The sequence below is a fragment of the Panthera pardus genome, unplaced genomic scaffold, assembly GCF_024362965.1.
Source record: "Panthera pardus isolate Hobbes unplaced genomic scaffold, ASM2436296v1 HiC_scaffold_24, whole genome shotgun sequence".
Lineage (NCBI taxonomy): Eukaryota > Metazoa > Chordata > Mammalia > Carnivora > Felidae > Panthera > Panthera pardus.
This window is the reverse complement of record NW_026526810.1, coordinates 22,025,251-22,045,113: the sequence shown is the minus strand read 5'-3', so window position 1 is coordinate 22,045,113 and position 19,863 is coordinate 22,025,251. Positions and strand designations below refer to the sequence as shown.

The 19,863-nt window shown below is 39.4% G+C and overlaps 1 protein-coding gene and 1 non-coding gene across 4 annotated transcripts in view; both read left to right on the top strand.

Moving 5' to 3' along the window:
• Window positions 1–19,863, top strand: part of SCAPER (S-phase cyclin A associated protein in the ER) — a 504,168-nt gene that overhangs the window by 451,687 nt on the left and 32,618 nt on the right. For all 3 annotated transcript variants that reach the window (XM_019441359.2, XM_019441358.2, XM_019441356.2), the window contains one exon: window positions 15,232–15,469. In XM_019441359.2, the coding sequence (XP_019296904.1) occupies window positions 15,232–15,469 (238 nt within the window). The remainder of the gene's footprint in view (window positions 1–15,231; window positions 15,470–19,863) is intronic.
• On the top strand, window positions 7,124–7,231 carry LOC128773136 (U6 spliceosomal RNA). The gene has a single exon (XR_008417418.1). It is a non-coding gene; the product is annotated as a U6 spliceosomal RNA (small nuclear RNA).

The window sequence follows — 19,863 nt, the reverse complement described above, 5'->3', positions numbered from 1 at the left end:
TTGGAGGGCAGGATCTCAAGAAAGGTTTTGTGCACAGTTGTATTGAAGAGCATAGGTTTGGGAGTCAGAACAGCGTGGGTGCAGCTCCTGCTCTCCTAGCTCTGGGCCAGTGGCAGATTCTTTAGCTTCTTAAAGCCTGTTTCCTCACACTGTAAAAGTGAGTTTGATATTTCTTCCCTCACAGGGTCAAATGAGTCAGGGGAAAATAGGGACTAACACATCTGTCACCACAACCTCTTGCCTGTGGTGCTGTAATATATACTTATTATATGATTCCCTTTTTCCAAAAAGATTTGAGAGGGATTACAGTATATGCAGGAGTTTTTATGAAAAAAAAATGTAGAACAAAAGAAAATAGGTAGGAAAAAGTAAATCAAGGCAAAAGCAAGTGAAATTAAGGTACAAATCCTATTCACAACAAGGCCCTGATGGACATTTCCTCGTGGAATTCCTACTGGTGGTTTCTACCAAGAACTTCTATTTTATACATCAGATTCTAAACCTCATTGGCTTTCACCCAAAATTGACCATTCCTCCTCACTACCTTATTCTACTCATGATTCTTGTTATCTGACCAGATTTTAAAACCTAAAACCTTAGTGATCTTTAGCTTCTGTCTCCCAGAATCCAGTTCAGTCCAATCTGGTATAATCGAAAGAATGCTTGCCTCAGAAATATTTATCCCTATTTATCCCTCTTACTTGATATTTGTCTGCTTCATTCATTCATTCTCTTGTCCTGTGTATTTGTTTTATGTCTTCAACTACAAAGATTTCCCTAAGGAAAGAGACTAAATGACTTAGCAGTTCCCCTCTGGCACCAGCACCAACCTAGAAGCAAAATAAAAACTCAGGAAATAGCTTTTGACTGGCAAAATTAGCAAATACCAGCGTGTATCATTAACCTGTGCCAGGGCCCCATTTCCTGCACCTGCACTTAACATAGGAAGAAGGCCTGCCCACATCTCATGTTCTTCCTCCTCTAAGGTAAGAGGGAGACATCCAGAGCCCTCATTCCTTGGCAAGGAATGAGATGAATTTTTCCTCATTTCCTTCCATTGCTTTGACAGATCTTTAATCATTACTAGTTATTGAGCACTTGATATGTGCCAGACATTCATCAGGGTATTAGGGAGGTGGTAGTGAACAAAATGCCTATCCTTATGGAATTTATAATCTACCGGGAGAAAAAAGTAAAAAAAACAATAAACCAATGAACAGTTTGGATAATATTAGCTAGTGTAGCAGTATGAGAAAATAGCAGGGTAATATAGCACAGAGGCCTAGTCAGGGTCTTCTGGAGATGGAGTGGTCAGGGGAGGCCTCTCTGGGGAGATGACACTGAAACTAAGGAGCCAGCCATGTAAAGATCCAAGGGAAGAATATTCTAGTGGAGATGAATGGTAAATTGATGACTCCCAAATGTCTGAGGTGGGTAGTTCCAGAAACAGAGAAGGCAGTATATTGGAATGTGATGAGCAAGAAAGAAAGTGCTAGATGAAGCCAGAGAAGTAAGGCCCTGGAGATGAGGACAGAGAGTGTAGAAGTTTGGGTTTTCTTCTACTTGTGAGGGGAAGCCATTTGAGGATTTTCAGCAGAGAGTGGCATGATCTGATTACTTAAAAAATAAAAAAAGCATCTGTTTACTCTGTGAAGAATGGATGCGAGGTATGAGAACACAAGCAGGAAAGATCAGTTAGGAGGGCACTGCAGGCATCATGCAGTCGTGATATGACGTTTTTTTTCCTCCCAGTTACCTACCAGCAGAAGCAATTGCCTTCCTCTGGCAACACATTAGAGCCTCTGGCAGAGCTCCTTCAGCCTAACTGCCAACTTCTTAAGATAACAGAAGCCAAAACATCAGCAAAACTAGCCAAAACCAGCACAGGGCCCTTTGCTGCTTGCAGTGAACGAGAAAACTGAAGTTGGAAGGTTAGAAATGTCCCATCTGAGAGATGTTTCTGGACAGCAGCCCTGGCCTGCAGCTCCAGGATCCAGAACTGCATCCTGTTGTCAGGATGTTGTCAGGGCCGCTCACATTCTCACCTCCTGGGCTCCTCCCTGCCCTTCCTTACCTCCACCTTTACTTGTCCCCAGACTGTCCGGGCCCATCAGCTCTCTATCTTCCCTCTCCCTGGGCCTCCATTCAGACCTGTGCCAGAGCCTGGTTTCTCCTCAGTGGCCTCACCCTCTCCCTCCCATTCCCACTGTTGTCCCCTTGGTTTTCCTCTTTCTTCATCCTCTCCCAGGTTGTCCGTTCCAGACAGCAAGAAAGTCCATCTCTTATCATCTCCAACTTCTCTTCCCAGAAAGGGTTCCTTCTCAGAAGTTGCTCTGTGAGTTCAACTGAAACTTGGATCAGGTACTTTGGAAATCCTCCCAAGTATCAGCCAGCCTCACCCCACCCAGTAATATTACTCTTTCATTGTCCCTGTATTTTTTCTTCTCTCTAACTGAATGGCCAGATGTCTTCTAATACTTATACATACATCTTTCTCACCTTCAGCTTTCTCTTCCTCTCTCACCTCCACTAAGTCATCCCCATTCCCTTCATTGGGGCTCCAAATTAGAACTGCATTAAACCAGCTATAGGGTGTGTGTGCATATGTGTGTGTGTGTGTGTGTGTGCGTGCGTGCACACGCACAGGAGGGTATAATTTTCAAAGTAGATTCACAGGTGCTGTAACATCCTAGGATTGAACAGAATCTTAGATGTTGTGTTCCATGCCCAGCTGAGGTTTGAGTGCCCTCTGCCACTTACACGGATGTGATCCTCCACTTATTCCAGAATAAGGAAAAATTCAACAATACCTCTTCAACATCCCATTTAACTTTGGGGTATTCTAATTGTTAGAAGAATTTCTATAAGTTTATCTAATATCTGCTTTCAGGTAATGTCTCTTCTCTGGGGTCAAAAATAACAATATAACACCTCTTCAGTTTGAAAATACCCTTTATGGCCTCCAGTTCTGACATAAATTTCCCAATTCCGTCAGATGTTCCTCAGATGACACTGCTTCCAGATACTTGTACAACACGAGTCACTTTCTTGAGAACTTTCCAATGCATCAGTGTCCTCCTCAATGTAGTATGGCACCCAGTGCTGGACCCAGTGCCCCCAGGGTAGTGGAGCAGGACTAAGCCTTCTAGTTGTGTACGTTGTGTTCCTATTAATTCAGTCAAAAATTGAATTATATTCATTGGCAAACAAGCAACATGATTTCCTCATTTGAACTGTTAAGCAGCTAATTTGCTAAGCCTTTTCTTCCACTTATCACAGACAGCTGTATTCCAGTCCCCTGTCACTCACCTTCTTCCCATTCTAAACATATGCAGCTAGTTTTTATAATCTAAAAATAGGATTTAACAGTCATTGATACAAATTTTATCCTTTTTTTAGTTCTCATTTATTTTTAGTTAAACTTTTTTATTGATCACTTCCCTCTCCTTGAAACTGTCTTCACTCAGTTTCTAGGACACCACACTTTTCTGGTTTTCCTCCTACCCCACTGGTTTCTGTTTTTTAGTTTCTTTGCTGCTTTCTTCGTACCTCCCCAGTGTCTAAATGTTTGAATATCCCAAGTTTCAATCCTCAGACCACCATCTATGTTCACTTACTGGATGACCTCCTGAGCTTAATACCATGGATGTGTTGATGACTCCCAAATATCCCAAGCCCAGACCACCCCTCTGACCTTAGGCTTGTATATTTATTAAGTCATTCAACAAATAATTTGTTGAGAAGCTACTGTGTGTCAGACACTGTTCTAAGCCCTGGGGACAAAATTGACAGAAAATACCTACCCTTGGGAAGTTAATTGTATCCAACTTGCAATTCATTATCTCCACTTATATGTCTAATGTGCATCTTGAATTTCACAAGTTTAAAACTGAACTCCTGTGGCACAAGAACAGATACTCAGATCAATGGAATAGAATAGAGAACCCAGAAATGGACCCACAAACGTATGGCCAACTAATCTTTGACAAAGCAGGAAAGAATATCCAGTGGAATCAAGACAGTCTCTTCAGCAAGTGGTGCTGGGAAAACTGGACAGCAACATGCAGAAGAATGAACCTGGACCACTTTCTTACACCATACACAAAAATAAAGTGGTTGAAAGACCTCAGTGTGAGACAGGAAGCCATCAAAATCCTCGAGGAGAAAGCACGCAAAAACCTCTTTGATCTTGCCCACAGAAATTTCTTACTCAACACATCTCCAGAGGCAAGGGAAACAAAAGCAAAAATGAACTACGGGGACCTCATCAAAATAAAAAGCTTCTGCACAGCGAAGGAAACAGTCAGCAAAACTAAAAGGCAACCGACAGAATGGGAGAAGATATTTTCAAATGACATATCAGATAAAGGGTTAGTAGACTTATCAAACTCAACACCCAAAAAACAAATAATCCAGTGAAGAAATGGCAAAAGACATCAATAGACACTTCTCCAAAGAAGACATCCAGATGGTGAACCGACATGAAAAAATGCTCCACATCACTCATCATCAGGGAAATACAAATCAAAACCACAATGAGATACCACCTTACACCTGTCAGAATGGCTAACATTAACAACTCAGGCAACAACAGATGTTGGCGAGGATGCAGAGAAAGAGGATCTCTTTTGCGTTGTTGGTGGGAATGCAAGCTGGTGCAGCCACTCTGGAAAACAGTATGGAGGTTCCTCAAAAAACTAAACATAGAACTACCCTACGACCCAGCAATTGCACTACTAAGCATTTATCCAAGGGATACAGATGTGCTGTTTTGAAGGGACACATGCACCCCGTGTTTACAGCAGCACTATCAACAATAGCCAAAGTATGGAAAGACCCCAAATGTCCATCGATGGATGAATGGATAAAGAAGACGTGGTATGTATATACAATGGAGTATTACTCGGCAATCAAAAAGAATGAAATCTTGCCATTTGCAACTACGTGGATGGAACTGGAGGGTATTATGCTAAGTGAAATTAGTCAGAGAAAGACAAAAATCCTATGACTTCACTCATATGAGGACTTTAAGAGACAAAACAGATGAACATAAGGGAAGGGAAACAAAAATAATATAAAAACAGGGAGGGGGACAAAACAAAAGAGACTCATAAATATGGAGAACAAACTGAGGGTTGCTGGAGGGGTTGTGGGAGGGGGGATGGGCTAAATGGGTAAGGGGCATTAAGGAATCTACTCCTGAAATCATTGCTTCACTATATACTAACTAATTTGGATGTAAATTTTAAAAAATAAAAAATAAAGTTTAAAAAAAAACAACAACTGAACTCCTGGTTTTCCTCCTGATGTGCTCTATCCACTGTCTTCCCCATTTCTATAAATGGCAGCCACATTCTTGCAGTTACTCAGGGCAAAAACCACTGAGCCATTTTTTACTTCTCTTTATTTCACACCTACATCCAATCTATCAGGAAATCCTGTTGGCTTTGCCTTCTGAAGATTTTCAGAATCCAACCACTTCTCACCACATTCATAGCTACCAGCCTGGCTCATCCACCATGATCTTTCTAACAGCCTCCTAATTGGCCTCCCTGCTTCTGCCTTGGCTCTTCTAAAAGCTTTTCAACCAGTTAGTTATAGTGATTTTTTTTTGAACTTGTCAGATACATCATTGTTCTGCTCAGAACTTTAAAATGGCTTTCTTTCTCATCCAGTAAAATCCTTATAATGTCCTTACAATGGTCTATAAGATCCTACCTGATCTTCTTCCTGTCCTCTCTGACTTCATCTCCTGTTGTTCTTCCATGCAGTCAATCTGCTGTAGCCACACTGGCCTTGCTGTTTCTTGAACATGTCCTGCATGTTCCTAGCTCCAAGACTTGAGACATGCTGCTTTTCTGTCTAAAACACCCTGGCGTCAGATATCTTTATGGCTTCCTTCCTCACTTTCTGTAGAACTCTACTTACTTAACACCTTAGAAAAAGCTTCCCTAATCACTTTATATAAAATACTATTAAACATTCACCCACTTTTTCATTCCCCTTCTCCATGTCCCCTTCTCCAGAGTATTTAGCATACCTGACATACTATATATTACATATATTTTTGATTTGTTTCTTCTGTACTCCCACACTAAAATGTAAGCTTTATCAGGAAAAGGGCATCGCTTTTACTGATGAATCCTAGTGCCTGGAGTAGTGCTTACTACAGAGTAGGTCTTCAATAAATATTTGTTGAATAAATGAATGAATCATGAATAACTAGTCCATGTGGTAGGCAGAATAATGCTTTTCCTGAACATTCTAACCTACAAAGACAAAATACACATTCTTCTCAAGTGCACATCGGACATGTTCCAAGATAGATCAGCTATTAGGCCAAAGATTAAGTCTTGTGCGATTTAAAAAATAAATATCATACAAAATATCTTCTCCAACTATTACAGAGCAAAGTTAGAAATCCATAATAGAAGTAAAGCTAAAAAATTCACAAATTTGTGGAAATTAAACAACACAGTCTTAAACAACAAATGGATTAAGGACAAAATCACAAAGGAGATTAGAAAATACTTAGAGATGAATGGAAATGAAAACATAACATATCAATGCTTACAAGATACAGTAAAAGCACTGTTAAGGGGGAAGTGTATAACGATAAACATTTATGTTAAAAAATAAGAAATCTCTCAAAACAACCTAACTATACAACTTAAGGAACCAGAAAAAAGAACAAACTAAACTCAGAACTAGCAGGAAGAAGGAAATGGCAAAGATTACAGCAGAGATCATTGAAATAAAGAATAGGGGCACCTAGGTAGCTTAGTTGGTTGAGCATCCAACTCTTGATTTCAGCTCGGGTCATGATCCCAAGGTCATGAGATCAAGCCCTGTGTCAGGCTTGGCGCTGAGCGTGGAGCCTGTTGCAATTCTCTCTCTCTACCCCTCCCCAGCTCACACGTATGCACTCTCATATTCTCCCTCTCTCTTAAAATAAATAAACATGTTTTTTAAAAAAATAAAGTAACAATAGAGAAAATCAATGAAACCAAAAATTCAGGTTTTTTGAAAAGAGCAAGAGAATTGACAACCTTCAACTAGATGAACCAAGAAAAAAAGAGAGAGAGAGAAGACTCAAATTACTAAACTCAGACATGAAAATGGGGTGCTTACGTTGGCAGCACACATATTAAAATTGAAACAATGCAGAGAAGACTAACATGACCCCTGCACAAGGATGACACTCAAATTTCTTGAAGTGTCCCATATTTTCTGTAGTTTAATACAGTATTGCATACTTGAAATTTACTAATAAAGTAGATTTTAAGCATTCTACCACAAAAAATAAAAAAGATAACTATGTAAAAAAACAAAAACTAAAGTAATGGATGTATTAACTTGATTGTGAGAGTCATTTCACAATATATCCAAATCATCATGTTGTACATTTTGAATAAGTTATAATTTTATTTGTCATTTCTACCTCAATAAAGGTGAGGAAAGAAAAGAAAGTGGGAACATTACTATCAATTATACATAAATAAAAAGGGTTATAAGAAGGTGCTATTAACAATGTATGTCAATAAATTGGATAACCTAGATGAAATGGATAAATCTCTAGAAACAAAAAACCCACCAAGACTAAATCACAAAGAAATAGAAAATATGAATATACCTATATAACTAGTAAGGAGATTGAATCAGTAATCAAAAATCTCCAAAGGAAAGCCCTGAACCTGATGGCTTCAATTGTGAATTCTGCCAAACACTTAGAGAACTAACACCAGTCTTTCTCAAACTTTTCCCAAAAATTTAAGGGGAGAGAACACTTCGTAACTCATTCTCTGAGTTTCTGGATTCTCTGAATCCAGAGCCAGATGAAGACACTACAAAAAGAGAAAATTACAGACTGATACCCCATATGAACATTGATGTAAAAATGCTCAACAAAACACTACCAAACCAAATTTAGCAGCATGGCAAAATGATTATACATCATGACCAAGTGGGATTTATTCCTTGAGTGCAAGAATGGTTCAGTACATGAGTATCAATCATTGTAATTAGACCACATTAACAGAATGATGGAAACAACTCATGATCATCTTAATTGATACAGAAAACATTTGACAAAATTCACCCTTTCAGTACAAAAACACTCAAAAAACTAGGATAGAAAGAAAGTACCAACATATAATAAAAACCATATATGAAAAACCCACAGGGAACACCATAGTCAATGGTGAAAGACTAGAAGCTTTTCTTCTAAGATCAGGAACAAGGCAAAGATGCCACTTCTACTACTTCTATCCAACATAGTACTGGAATTTCTAGCCAAAGAAATTAGGTGAGAAAAAGAAATAAAAGGCATCCAAATCAGAAGGGAAGAAGTAGAATATCTCTGTTTGCAGATGATATAATCTTATATATAGAAAACCCTAAAGATTACACACACACACACACACACACACACACACAGATTAAAACTAATAAATGAATTTGGCAATGTAGCAGAATACAAAATCAACTCACAAAAAGCAGCTGCATTTCTTTATATTAACAATGTACAGTCTCAAAAAGGAAATTATGAAAACAAGTCCATTTACAATAGCACCAAAAAAAAAAAAACTTAGGAATTAATTTAACTGAGAAGGCAAAAAAGGCTTATACAATGAAAAGGAAAAAACATTGCCAAAAGAAATTAAAGAAGGCATAAATAAGTGGAAGCACATTCCATGTTCATGGATTGGAAGACGGTATTATCAAGATGTCATTACTACCCAAAGCAATCTGTGGATTTTATGTGATCTCTGACAAAATCTCTTAAGACTTTTTTTTTTTTGCAGAAATAGAAAAACTGATACTAAAATTCATATGAAATCTCAAGGGAGCCCAAATAAATAAAAAAAATATTGAAAAAAAGAACAAAACTGGAGGACTCACATTTTCTGATTTCAAAGCTTACTTCAAAGCCACAGTAATCAAAACAATGTGAAACTGGCATACAGGCATATATAACAATGGGACAGAACAGAGAGCCCAGAAATAAACCCTCACACATATGGACAAATGATTTTGACAAGGATGCCAAGACCATTGAATGGGAAAGGAGTCTTTTCAACAAGTGGTGCTGGGGAACATGGACATCCACGTTCAAAAGAGTAAAGCTGAACACTTTTCAAATGCTATGACTCAAAATGGCTCAAAGACCTGAAACTATTAAACTGAGAAGAAAACACAGAGCAGAAGCTTCAGAACATGGGATTTGGCAGTGATTTATTTCTTGGATAGGACACAAGAGGCACAGGCAGTAAAAGAAAAAGTAGACAAATTGGACCTCAGGAAGATTTTTAATTTGTGTATCAAAAGACAGTATCAACACAGTAAAAAGGCAACCTGGAGAATGGGGTAAAATATTTGCAAATTATATATCTGATAAGGAATAAATATCCAGAAACCATGGAAAACTCCTAAACCTCAACAACAACAACAAAAACACTATTAAAAAATGGGCAGGGCATCTGGGTGGCTCAATTGGTTAAGTGTCCAACTCTTGATTTCAGCTCAGGTCATGATCTCACTGTTCCATGGGATCAAAGCCCACATCAGGCTCTGCGCTCATAGCATGGAAGCTGCTTAGTATTCTCTCTCCCTCTCCCTCTCTGCCCCTCCCCACTCACATGCATGCATGCGCTCTCTTTCAAAATAAATGAATAAACATTTTTGTTTAACGGGCAAAAGACTTAAATAGGCATTTCTCCAAAGATATACAAATACCCAATAAGCACATGAAAAGAAGTTTGACACTACTGATAATAGGAAAATGCAAATCAAAACTATAGTGAGATAACCCATTTGGATGGCTACCATCAAAAAAAAAAACAAAACAAAACAAAAAATAACAAGTGTCAGTGAGGATATGAAGAAATTCAAACACTTGTGTATTGTGGGTGGAAATATAAATGATATAGCTGCTGTGGAAAATATGGCAATTCCTCAAAAAATTAAAAATAGAATTACTGAATGATCCAGCAATTCCACTTCTGGGTATATATCCAGAAGAATTACAAACAGGGTTTTGAAAACATTTGTATGCCCCTGTTCATAGAAGCATTATTTACAACAGTTAAAAAATGGAAGCAACCCAAGTGTTCATCAGTAAATAAGTGGATACACAAAAAGTGTTGTATACATACAATGGAATATTATTTATTCAGCCTTAAAAAGTAAGGAAATTCTGACATATTCTACATCATGAATGAAACTTGAGGACATTAGCTAAGTGAAATAAGCCAGTTACAAGAAACTAAATATAGTGTGATGATTCCATTTACATGAACTATTTAGCATAGTCAGTCATAGAGACAGAAAGTAGACTGATGGTTGCTGGGGGAAGAGGGGACGGGAAGTTATTGTTTAAGGGATATACAGTTTCTGTTTTACATAATACGAAAGAGTTATGGGGATGGTTGGTGGTGAAGGGTGTACTTCATTTTGAGTATATTTATTATCAATGAACTATATACCTGAAATAGTTAAGATGGTAAATTTTATGTTATACGTATTTTAATATGAAAAAGTGGGGGAAAAAAGAATAATGCCCTGCCAAAGTTATCTGTATCCTAATTCCCCAAAACTGTAAATGTGTTATCTTACATGGCAAAAGAGATTTTGCAGAAATTAAGGATCTTGAGATGGGAAGATTATCCTGGTTTATCCAAGTGGGCCCATTGTAAGTACAAAGGTCCTTGTAGATGAAAGAGAGAAGTGGGAAAGTGAGCGTTAGAGGGGTTTGAAGGTGCTGCTGACTTTGAAGATGGGGGAAGGGGCTACAAGCCAAGAAATGCATGTGTACTCTAAAAGCTGTGAAAGGCAAGGAAACAAACTGTCCCTGGAGCCTTTAGAAGGAACACACCTCTGATAACACCTGGTTTTAGCCCACCCAGAAAGACCTGTTTTAGATTCTGACCACCCCCCACCCCCCGCCCCAGACTGTAAGAGAATAGTATTGTTTTGAGCCACTAGCTTCTGATAACTTGTTCCATCAGCAATAGGAACCTGATACACATTCCTGTCTCTGTTAGACTGTAACCTCTGTAGGACAGGGACCTAGTCTCCCTTGACTGCCCATATCACAGATGGTCACTGTTCCTAGAGCACAGGTAGTTTGGCTTTTCAAATTGAGAGTATCTGACCAGACAATCCTGCCCCTTGTGCTCACCACAAAGCCTGATGAATGGTCAGGCTTTTCCAGATTCAGGTCAGCTTTTCCAGAATATCCCAGTCCTTAAGAGCCCCACACTGAACTACCTCTAAAAAATGATTCACTTTTGAACAGTGAAGTTTACATCCATCATTGGGAGAGACAGTGACTTAATCCCACCTACTCCCAATACTGCAGACCAGTAAGTGGAATGCTCAGGGTTCAAGGATTAAAATGGGACATTCTTACAAGATGCCTGGGGATTCCAGCACTGAAGGAATGAACAAAGCCAAAATCCAAGAAGATAAGAGAGCAGTCTAGAAGATCACTGGCACTGAACGAGATCAGGGTTGATGTTACCAAGCCAGAAAAATGGGGATCAGGGAGAAGAGAGCAAACAAGCCAGGAACAAATAGGGAAAAGGGGGCTGTAGTATCTGGAACTGTCACACCTGGCACATAAGTGGTAAAACACCAAAGATGAATGGATGGCATTTGATCCATGCCCATACAAATCACTGCTTTTTTTTTTTTTTTTCCACATCTATACTTTCCTTTAAGGCAAAGTAGGGTTTTCAGGTGCTTGCGCAGGAGTATTGATGGTCCAGTTATAGTTATTCCTAATTGAATCTGGCTGTTAATGAACAGAAATGAATATACCACTAAGATCCCTAGTCCTAGAGAACGAACAAAAACACTTTAAAATTCAGTAAAATTGAGAAGATCTCAGAATGTAATGTAATATATTAACTTTCAGATCTGAGTTTTCATATCTTCCATATATTTTTAAAAGAAAATTTTGTAACTTATGTCTGATATGAATAAGGCCTTTTACATTCTCATTATAAACATTTAGGCTTAAAGTGATTATAACTGACAGTTAAGACCAACGGGAGCCAGTGGCCTGTTCATGGACAAATTATCTGTAATTCAGACTAAATCAAAAGTAAACATTCCCTAAAGTCCTTTCAGCTCTACATTAGTCCTGTGGAAGCCAAATGCAATAGACAAGCCCTTTCCCTTCCTCTCTGTCCTGTGAATTCTATGGGCTCACTTTAAAATGAATAGTCTTTTCTATGAAGCAATGTTATATGCATTTTGAACCATTTCCACATCTAAGTCATCGAATGCTTATTTAATTCATTTTTCTGAATCAACATGTTTATTTCATCAGGAGAATGTTGCAAAAGTACCTGGGATGTGTTGTTTCATAGTTTATGATTAGTATTTTCCTAAATAATGGGATGGAGAGGGAAGAAAGAAGTAGTCTGATGACCTTCACTTTTTTCTTATCTGCATTGTTCTCTTGAAGAAGTAATAGCAGTGAATTCGTGTCATTTAAAAGTTTAGAAAGATTAAGTATGACAAATTGTTTTAAATGACAAAGTTATATTTCTGAGTATCTCATTTGAATATGCTGATAATCAGTTTAAAAACCACACAGGCAGTAAGGGGAAGGCCAGCATTCTGAGTCACAGAGCAGTAAAACTGTTGTCACCAGCAATGATGTCACTCATTCCCAAGGCTCCAAAAGACTGTTGGAAATTAACTTTAGGAAGAAATGTCTTCTGACTTGCCATTGGTTCTAAAAGGCAATCAGTGTTAAATAAGCACAGACCCCTTTTTGGAACCTATGTAATAAAGTCAGACATATTAATCTCTACTCATGCCTCTAGTCAGGGTCTGACCCCAAGTTCTTACGGCTACAATGGAAGAAAGCAAGGAAGAGCCAACTGGCATAAGCTAACAGTTCGTGTAAAGGTCTAGATGTGCCTAAGAGCAAATAAACATCGTTTCTCAACTTTGTGTTTGTATTGAGTCCCATAAGACAAAAAGTATCTCTCCATGATCATATGAGTTTACATTACAGTCTCCATGTACTTTCACTGTGTTCAGTTAACACCCCTGAGATTTGACTTAAGAAAAGGGATGGAGAGAAAAGAAGAGGTCACTCCTGTTTAGCCTGGATGCTTTGGTCCTCAGACAAAGCATTGGCTTTAAAGAGTCAAAAGTCCTTGTGGTATCCTGCTTTTTCCACTGACAAATGTGTATGACCTAAAACATCTCAACTACTCTTCATGTATGGAGTGAAGGGGATTAATACCTTCACTACCAACCATGAAAAATGAAGAGTGAGGTGAGGTAAAATACGTGAGTGAATTCAGCAGATCCTGTTACCGGACAATGAAAGGACAGTAGTTTCTCTTAGGAAACTAAGAGAGCTGCTTTCTTGAGAAGAGAATAAGGTATATAATGTCATCTCACATCCTTAACAATATCAGAAATAATGCACGTTCAAGAAGTAAATACTTACCATGGCTATGAATAAAACTCTTCTTTGATGACACTAGTAGTAAATCAAAATGAAAAAAATAATCCGTTTGGAAAAAACAAGTTATGAATTAGAAAACTAGAAAAGATACTAGAAACTTTCCAGCCAGCACTTCCACATTCTTATTTAATTGGTGGCATCTCTTTTTTCTTTTTTTAAGTTTATTCATTTTGAAAGAGAGAGAGCACAGCAGGGGAAGGGGAGAATGAAGGAGGGACAGAATCCCAAGCAGGCTCCACACCATCAGCACAGAGCACGATGAGGGGCTTGAACCCACAAACTGTGAGATCATGACCTTAGCTGAGATCAAGAGTCGGGCACTTAACCAACTGTGTCACCCAGGTGCCCCTTATTAGCCGCATGTCTTCAGTGTTTCTAGGCTAATAAGATAAGCATAGATCTTTAATAATGCCCCTCTCACATTCTAGATTCCATCTGAAAGAAACAACAAAAAAGAAGCTGTGGAGGTGGACATGGTGGGCACCTGTATTCATGTTAAAAATAGGGAAGAGTATGGTAAAGGAAGACACTAAACAGGGACTTGTAACCTCTCTTCCTGAGAGAAAATTATGTCCATGAAACAAGACGTGTGACCCACTTGGAATAGCATGGAGAGGACTGAGGATTTGTACAGAAGTGGCTATAACAGCTGCAAACCTTACATCTTCTCAGATTCAAACCCAATGGAGAAAAAGTGAGGGCTTTTTTCCAAGCATTTCAGCAAAAGAATCTCCCTCCACTGTGATGTGTGCCATCCCTGAGCCATACTGAACAGCCAGAAGAATAAACTGTGCCTTTTATTACCTTAGGTCCTTGAGTCAGAGTGAATGGGGGAGGAGCCCCACCTAAAGCACGCTGGTTATAAGAGAGAGGGGTAGTTCCTCAGAGAGAAATTTGGGTGCAGTTTCTTTAAAAAAAAAAAAGTGAACGAATGCTTGGCAGCCACATTTAGTAAAACTGCAGGCTCTTGGTCACTGGATGCTTCGTATAGACCTGATTCAGGAGTGAGGTAGATTTAACAAACCCTTGCTGGCTTTACTATTAATTTTAGGAGCTCATTTGCCATTGCTGTTGCTTCTTGTTCACCCACGGCACTGCTTGCGAGTTATTAAGCTGACTTCATGGTGATTTGTATAAAGCTAATCCAGCACTTGCTTGTTCTTGGGAGTCTGGCGCCTACAACCTGTCCTGCCAATATTCCTTGATGATGAACCGTGCTTTCAAAAGCAGGTGAACTGTCTCCTCCCCACCACAGTATACCAACACATTACAGAGCCCTTTTTTTTGAGGCCTCATTTTCCTGGTAGCTGTCTCCCCTGAGAAGATTCCCTTTGTGTATCCAGAAAAGAAACTATGGGATTTCTGACTTCTGAGTCCCAGTAGCTCTAATGGACTCTGTCCAGTTTGCCCAGATGTAGACTCTAAGCAAAGTTAGCCTTCCTAGGCTGCAGAGGACAGGGAGGGTGGGTGGCAAGCTCAGCACTGGCTGCACATTGCTCATTTGCTGCTGCTGCTGCTGCTGCAACAGTGAGCAGGTCTCCCAGGGGGAGAAAAGGGCAAGCCACTGTGCTCTCGGGCAGGAGAAGGCTGCATTTATTCCTTGAGGTTTCTTGTTACCTTATTATACAACTCAGATGGTTTGCTTTTAACGGTCTGCTTGTCTTGTTCCATCTGACCTATAAAAATGCTAACATCCTTTAAGTAGATTTCTTTTAAAGAGTTGAATGTTTCTTTGTCAGGTCAAACAGCGTATTTGACAATAATCGCCAGGATCCCACAGGACTGACCGCTGCTCTTCAAGCCACAGACCTGGCTGGAGTTCTGCACATGCTCTACTGTGTCCTCTTCCACGGCACCATCTCGGACCCCAGCACAGCCAGTCCTAAGGAGAGTTACACTCAGAACACAGTCCAAGTGGCCATTCAGAGCTTACAGTTCTTCAACAGTTTTGCAGCTCTTGATCTGCCTGCTTTCCAGGTACCAAGCATTGGTTAGTGATGGTGTTAACCAACCAAGAGTTAATATTTTAGTGTAGATAATGATGTGAGGTTCCTCTCCTGGATTGGGACATTAGGAGTAAACTACAGTAAAGGAAATCACAAAATACATCATTTATTAAGCTACTGTCATCTGGGAACTATTTTAGATACTCTACATATGCTTTCTCATTTATTCTCATGATAGCCCTGCAAAATATTACACCCATTTTGCAGATGGAAAAGCTAACAGTTATTTGCCCAAGGTTACACGTGGCTATGCCAGGACTGGCACCTATGATTTTCTGATTTACCCAAATCTGTGTCACTCTGCTACTAATAAATCTTCTGTGTTGATTTCTTCATAGACAGGCATTATTATCCCATCAACTTTTAAATGTTAAGGAAAGTCTTACATAAACAGAACCAAAGTTAGATAAATTGTTTTGATTGATATGACTTTCTGTGGATGATTTAACTGATTTGTGTCCGGTGTAAAGTGTATGTATAGTTATACGTGCACACCCCCATAAATTAAGTTTTTATAGCAAAAGAAAGAAAAATTGCTTTATGCTGTAATACCAGACTGTCAGCTTAGAAATAGATTTTTTTTCATGTGGGAAATTTAATTTTCAAAAACACTGAACCTTTGGAACAGAGCAAGCCCCAAGGAGTAGACTTTCTCTTTCAGTTTATTAACTGTCAAGTGATTTCATTAAAAAAGGAACAAACTTGGCAGATGATGAACCCATAATTTAGATGAATTGCTTTGCTCAGAGGGAGAAAGGGAAAAAGGTTATAGAGATATAAATGTATGAAAATGGTGGTCTTTGGCCATTCCCAACTAGACGAAACACTTGTTTTGTAGCTGATGACAAATGTGGAATTCTTGTCTTCCTGTCATTTTGTGCACAACAGGAAATTAGTGAGTAAGTTGTATCATTGGGCTCAATAGCTTTCAACTTGGTAGAGTTAGTTTATCCATCACAAGAACAGAATCCTGTTTAGGGTTAAAGCATTTCAGTTTCCAAAGCAATTGAACATTATAGCCTTAGATGGTAACTACATAATGTGTAAAGTTCTGAGAGTTTACAGGCACACCTAATAAGGAGATATCTGCTCCAGAAAATGCCAGTGATTCTTGCCTCTGGGTTGAACATCTGTGTTTTGTGAAGACCCAGGCCCATTGTGTTCTGTGTGGAAACAGCTTGGAAATCCGGAGACACTAGTTTTTGTCCTCAGAACATGGAGGCCAGCAGTCTACCCATCAACTAGTCCAACTAGAGTGATTTCCGTTGTCACTAGGGATTATGAAAAGAAAATATCTAAAAACTGTCTCTTAGCATCTAGTTTTATAGGTCTTCTGACCAGTATTTATACTGCTGCAGGGTGCTCCACATCATAAACGAAATCATCTGTATTAAGTCAGCCATTCCATGAGTCACTCCTGAATGTCGGATCCCAGATCCATGTGCTCCCCACACCATCCCTGTGAGCTCACCGCCTGGTCAGTCTCACTCAAAAGGAACACCACTGAACTCCAACCAGCCCTGCTCCCCGAATGGCCTTTAGGCACAGTTGCCAATAATGTTAGAAAAATCAAAAGCTTATTTCTGGAGCAAATGTCAAACTAACATAAAGACCAAGATTCTTCCTTTCCAGCTCTTTGCCATATCCAGCCTGAAATGTACCCCCTACTTGAAAAAGCAGCAGGAAAGATACCAGAGTGACTCAAGAGTGTTCAAGCCATTCTGTTTTTTATTTTATTTTTGTAATATTTATTTATTTTGAGAGAGAGAGAGTGCAAGCAAGCAGGGGAGGGACAGAGAAGGAAAAGCCCCTGCGCTCTCAGCAGAGAGCCCCATGCGAAGATCAAACTCAGGAACCTGTGAGATCAGGACCTGAGCAGAAATCAAGAATCGGACACTTAACTGACTGAGCCACCCAGGCACCCCTGTTCAAGCCATTCTTAGAATCAAATGCCCTGCCTACCAAGTAGAATGTCCTGTTCTGGCTGGTTCCTGATAATTCTCCAGTACATTTCTTTCCTCTCTGTCCTTCATGCAGCTCCATATTACTCTTAAGTCTCTCTTCCTGTTTTTTTTCCTCCTGTTTTCTTTTATCTTAGTCAATTTGGCCATCATTGTTTCTCATTCTCGCCCAGACACTGTTCCCAGGTATTCTTTTCTCTTTAACAGGTGCCTGGACCAGGAAAGCTCACAGGGGCCTCCCCCTGGCTGCCATCCTTTCAGTACTCAAGGTCCAGCACATGTGTTTTTCTTACACCTCATCAGTATGTGCAGGGACCCACATGCCCAGAATTTCTAGCATCAGAGCCTTTAATACATCTACCCATGATTACCTTATTGTTCCAATCACTTTTATGCATTTAAAACCAAACAAAAAAAACTTAGTTACAACAACCACTTTATTATGATCACAGATTCTCTGGGTCCAAAATTCAGGCAGGGCTTATCACAGTAGGGGTGGCTTGTCGCTACTCTCTGATATAGGGCTTCAGGTAAGAGGCTCAAATAATGAGGTGGTGGTGGGAGGGCAGGTTGACACAGATAGCTGGAAGCTAAATTTATCTGGAGGCCCCTTCGCTCTCCTGTTCAAATCATGGGGTGACTTAAAGACTAGGTTCACCAAGGACTGTTGGCCAGCAACACTACATGTGGCTTTTCTGTGTGACTTGGGCTTCTTAAAATGACACGGTGTCTGGGTTCTGAGTGAGTATCCTGAGAGGAAGCTTCCAGAAAACAAATGTTCCAAAAGAAACAGAAGCTGCATGGCTTTTTAGGACCTTGCCTTACAAGTCATATAGCTATATATCAACCATGCTCTTGGTTAAATCAGTGATAAACCTTCTGGATTCAAGGGGAGAAGGCTTAGGCCCCACCTCTCAATGGGGGGACTGTCAAAGATTTATAGACATTTTTTAAACCACTGCACTCTTTTTAGCAAGCTAAAGTAAATCGTCCACACAGATATCATTGATGTAGATGGGTATCTGATCAAGCATGTAATACTCAAGTAAATATAATACAAATATACAATACTTGCATTGTAATGCAATTGAGAGAGTTTGGGAGAAAAGTACTATTTTTCTGATAAATGTGGTCAGAGAAACTCATGTTCTAGTTCATCAAAACAACTTACATGTCAAAAATGAGATTTTTAGGACCTATGTTAATAAAAGACAGGAAAAGAGATTTTAGGTACAGCATGGATCTGACCTCAAGAAAAAATCTGGGAGACAGTTTATGAATTGCCTGTGTGGGTCAAAGGAACTGAAGAATAAAATTGAAATGAGATAAATGGTCTGACCTGCTAAACAGGATAATGTAAGACATGTTGACCATTTGAGTCCCAATGCATCACAAGAATGCAGAGCTCTAATAGGCATCCTCATCAAACCTTTCTGCATCTGGAGTCAGACTGATGTGACTGTAAGCCATTATACCACCAAGTTTTATGACCTTAGAGAAGTCATTTGAACTGTTATGGGCTTAGTTTCTCATCTGTAAAATAGAGATTAAAAACACCTACCTCACAAGTGTGAGGATTAAATGAGATTACATAAAGGCACTGTTCTAGTTAGCAAATAGTAGGCCCTCAAGAAATGTGGACTGGGGGCACCTGGGTGGCTCAGTCAGTTAAGTGTCTGACTCTTGGTGTTGGCTCAGGTCATGATCTCACGGTTCGTGGATTTGAGTCCTGTGTCGGGTGCTGACAGTGCAGAGCCTGCTTGGGATTCTCTGTCTCCCTCTCCCTCTCCTCTGCTCATTCTCTCTCTCTACCCCCCCCCCCCACTCTCTCTCTCTCACTCAAAATAAATAAATAAACATTAAATTTTTTTTACATTTTTTATAAATGTGGACTGACTCAGCTTCTGAAGATAAATAATTTACCCAAACCATTTTGCAGATGTTGACTCAGAAAGTTAACTTTTGAGTGAAGCTTCCCCAGTGCCCCTCCACACTTGTGTGAAGCCATGAACCTGTGTGCTCGTTTTATGTGGAACCCATCATGTGCTAGTAACAAAAGGTTATCCACTAGACTATTTTCTTAGCTTGTTCCATTTCATTGTATACTAATAAGGCTGTCAAAATATTTTTCCCCCTTCAGCAAAGAGTCTGATTTCACTGTGAATTCATATTGGCACAGATGGCCTTGAGATCCCGGATATTGTATATTGCATACACTTTGACAGATTTTACAATTGAAGGTGGTCTCAAGAAACAAATCAATGTACTGACTTGGCAATTAATTCTGACTAAAAAGGAAATATAGTTTCCTTGAAAAATTGGTTTAATTTTTATATTCAAACTTACATGCCCCTTGACCTGCTCTTATCAGTGAAGGTTAAACAGAGGGCACTGGGTCACAGCA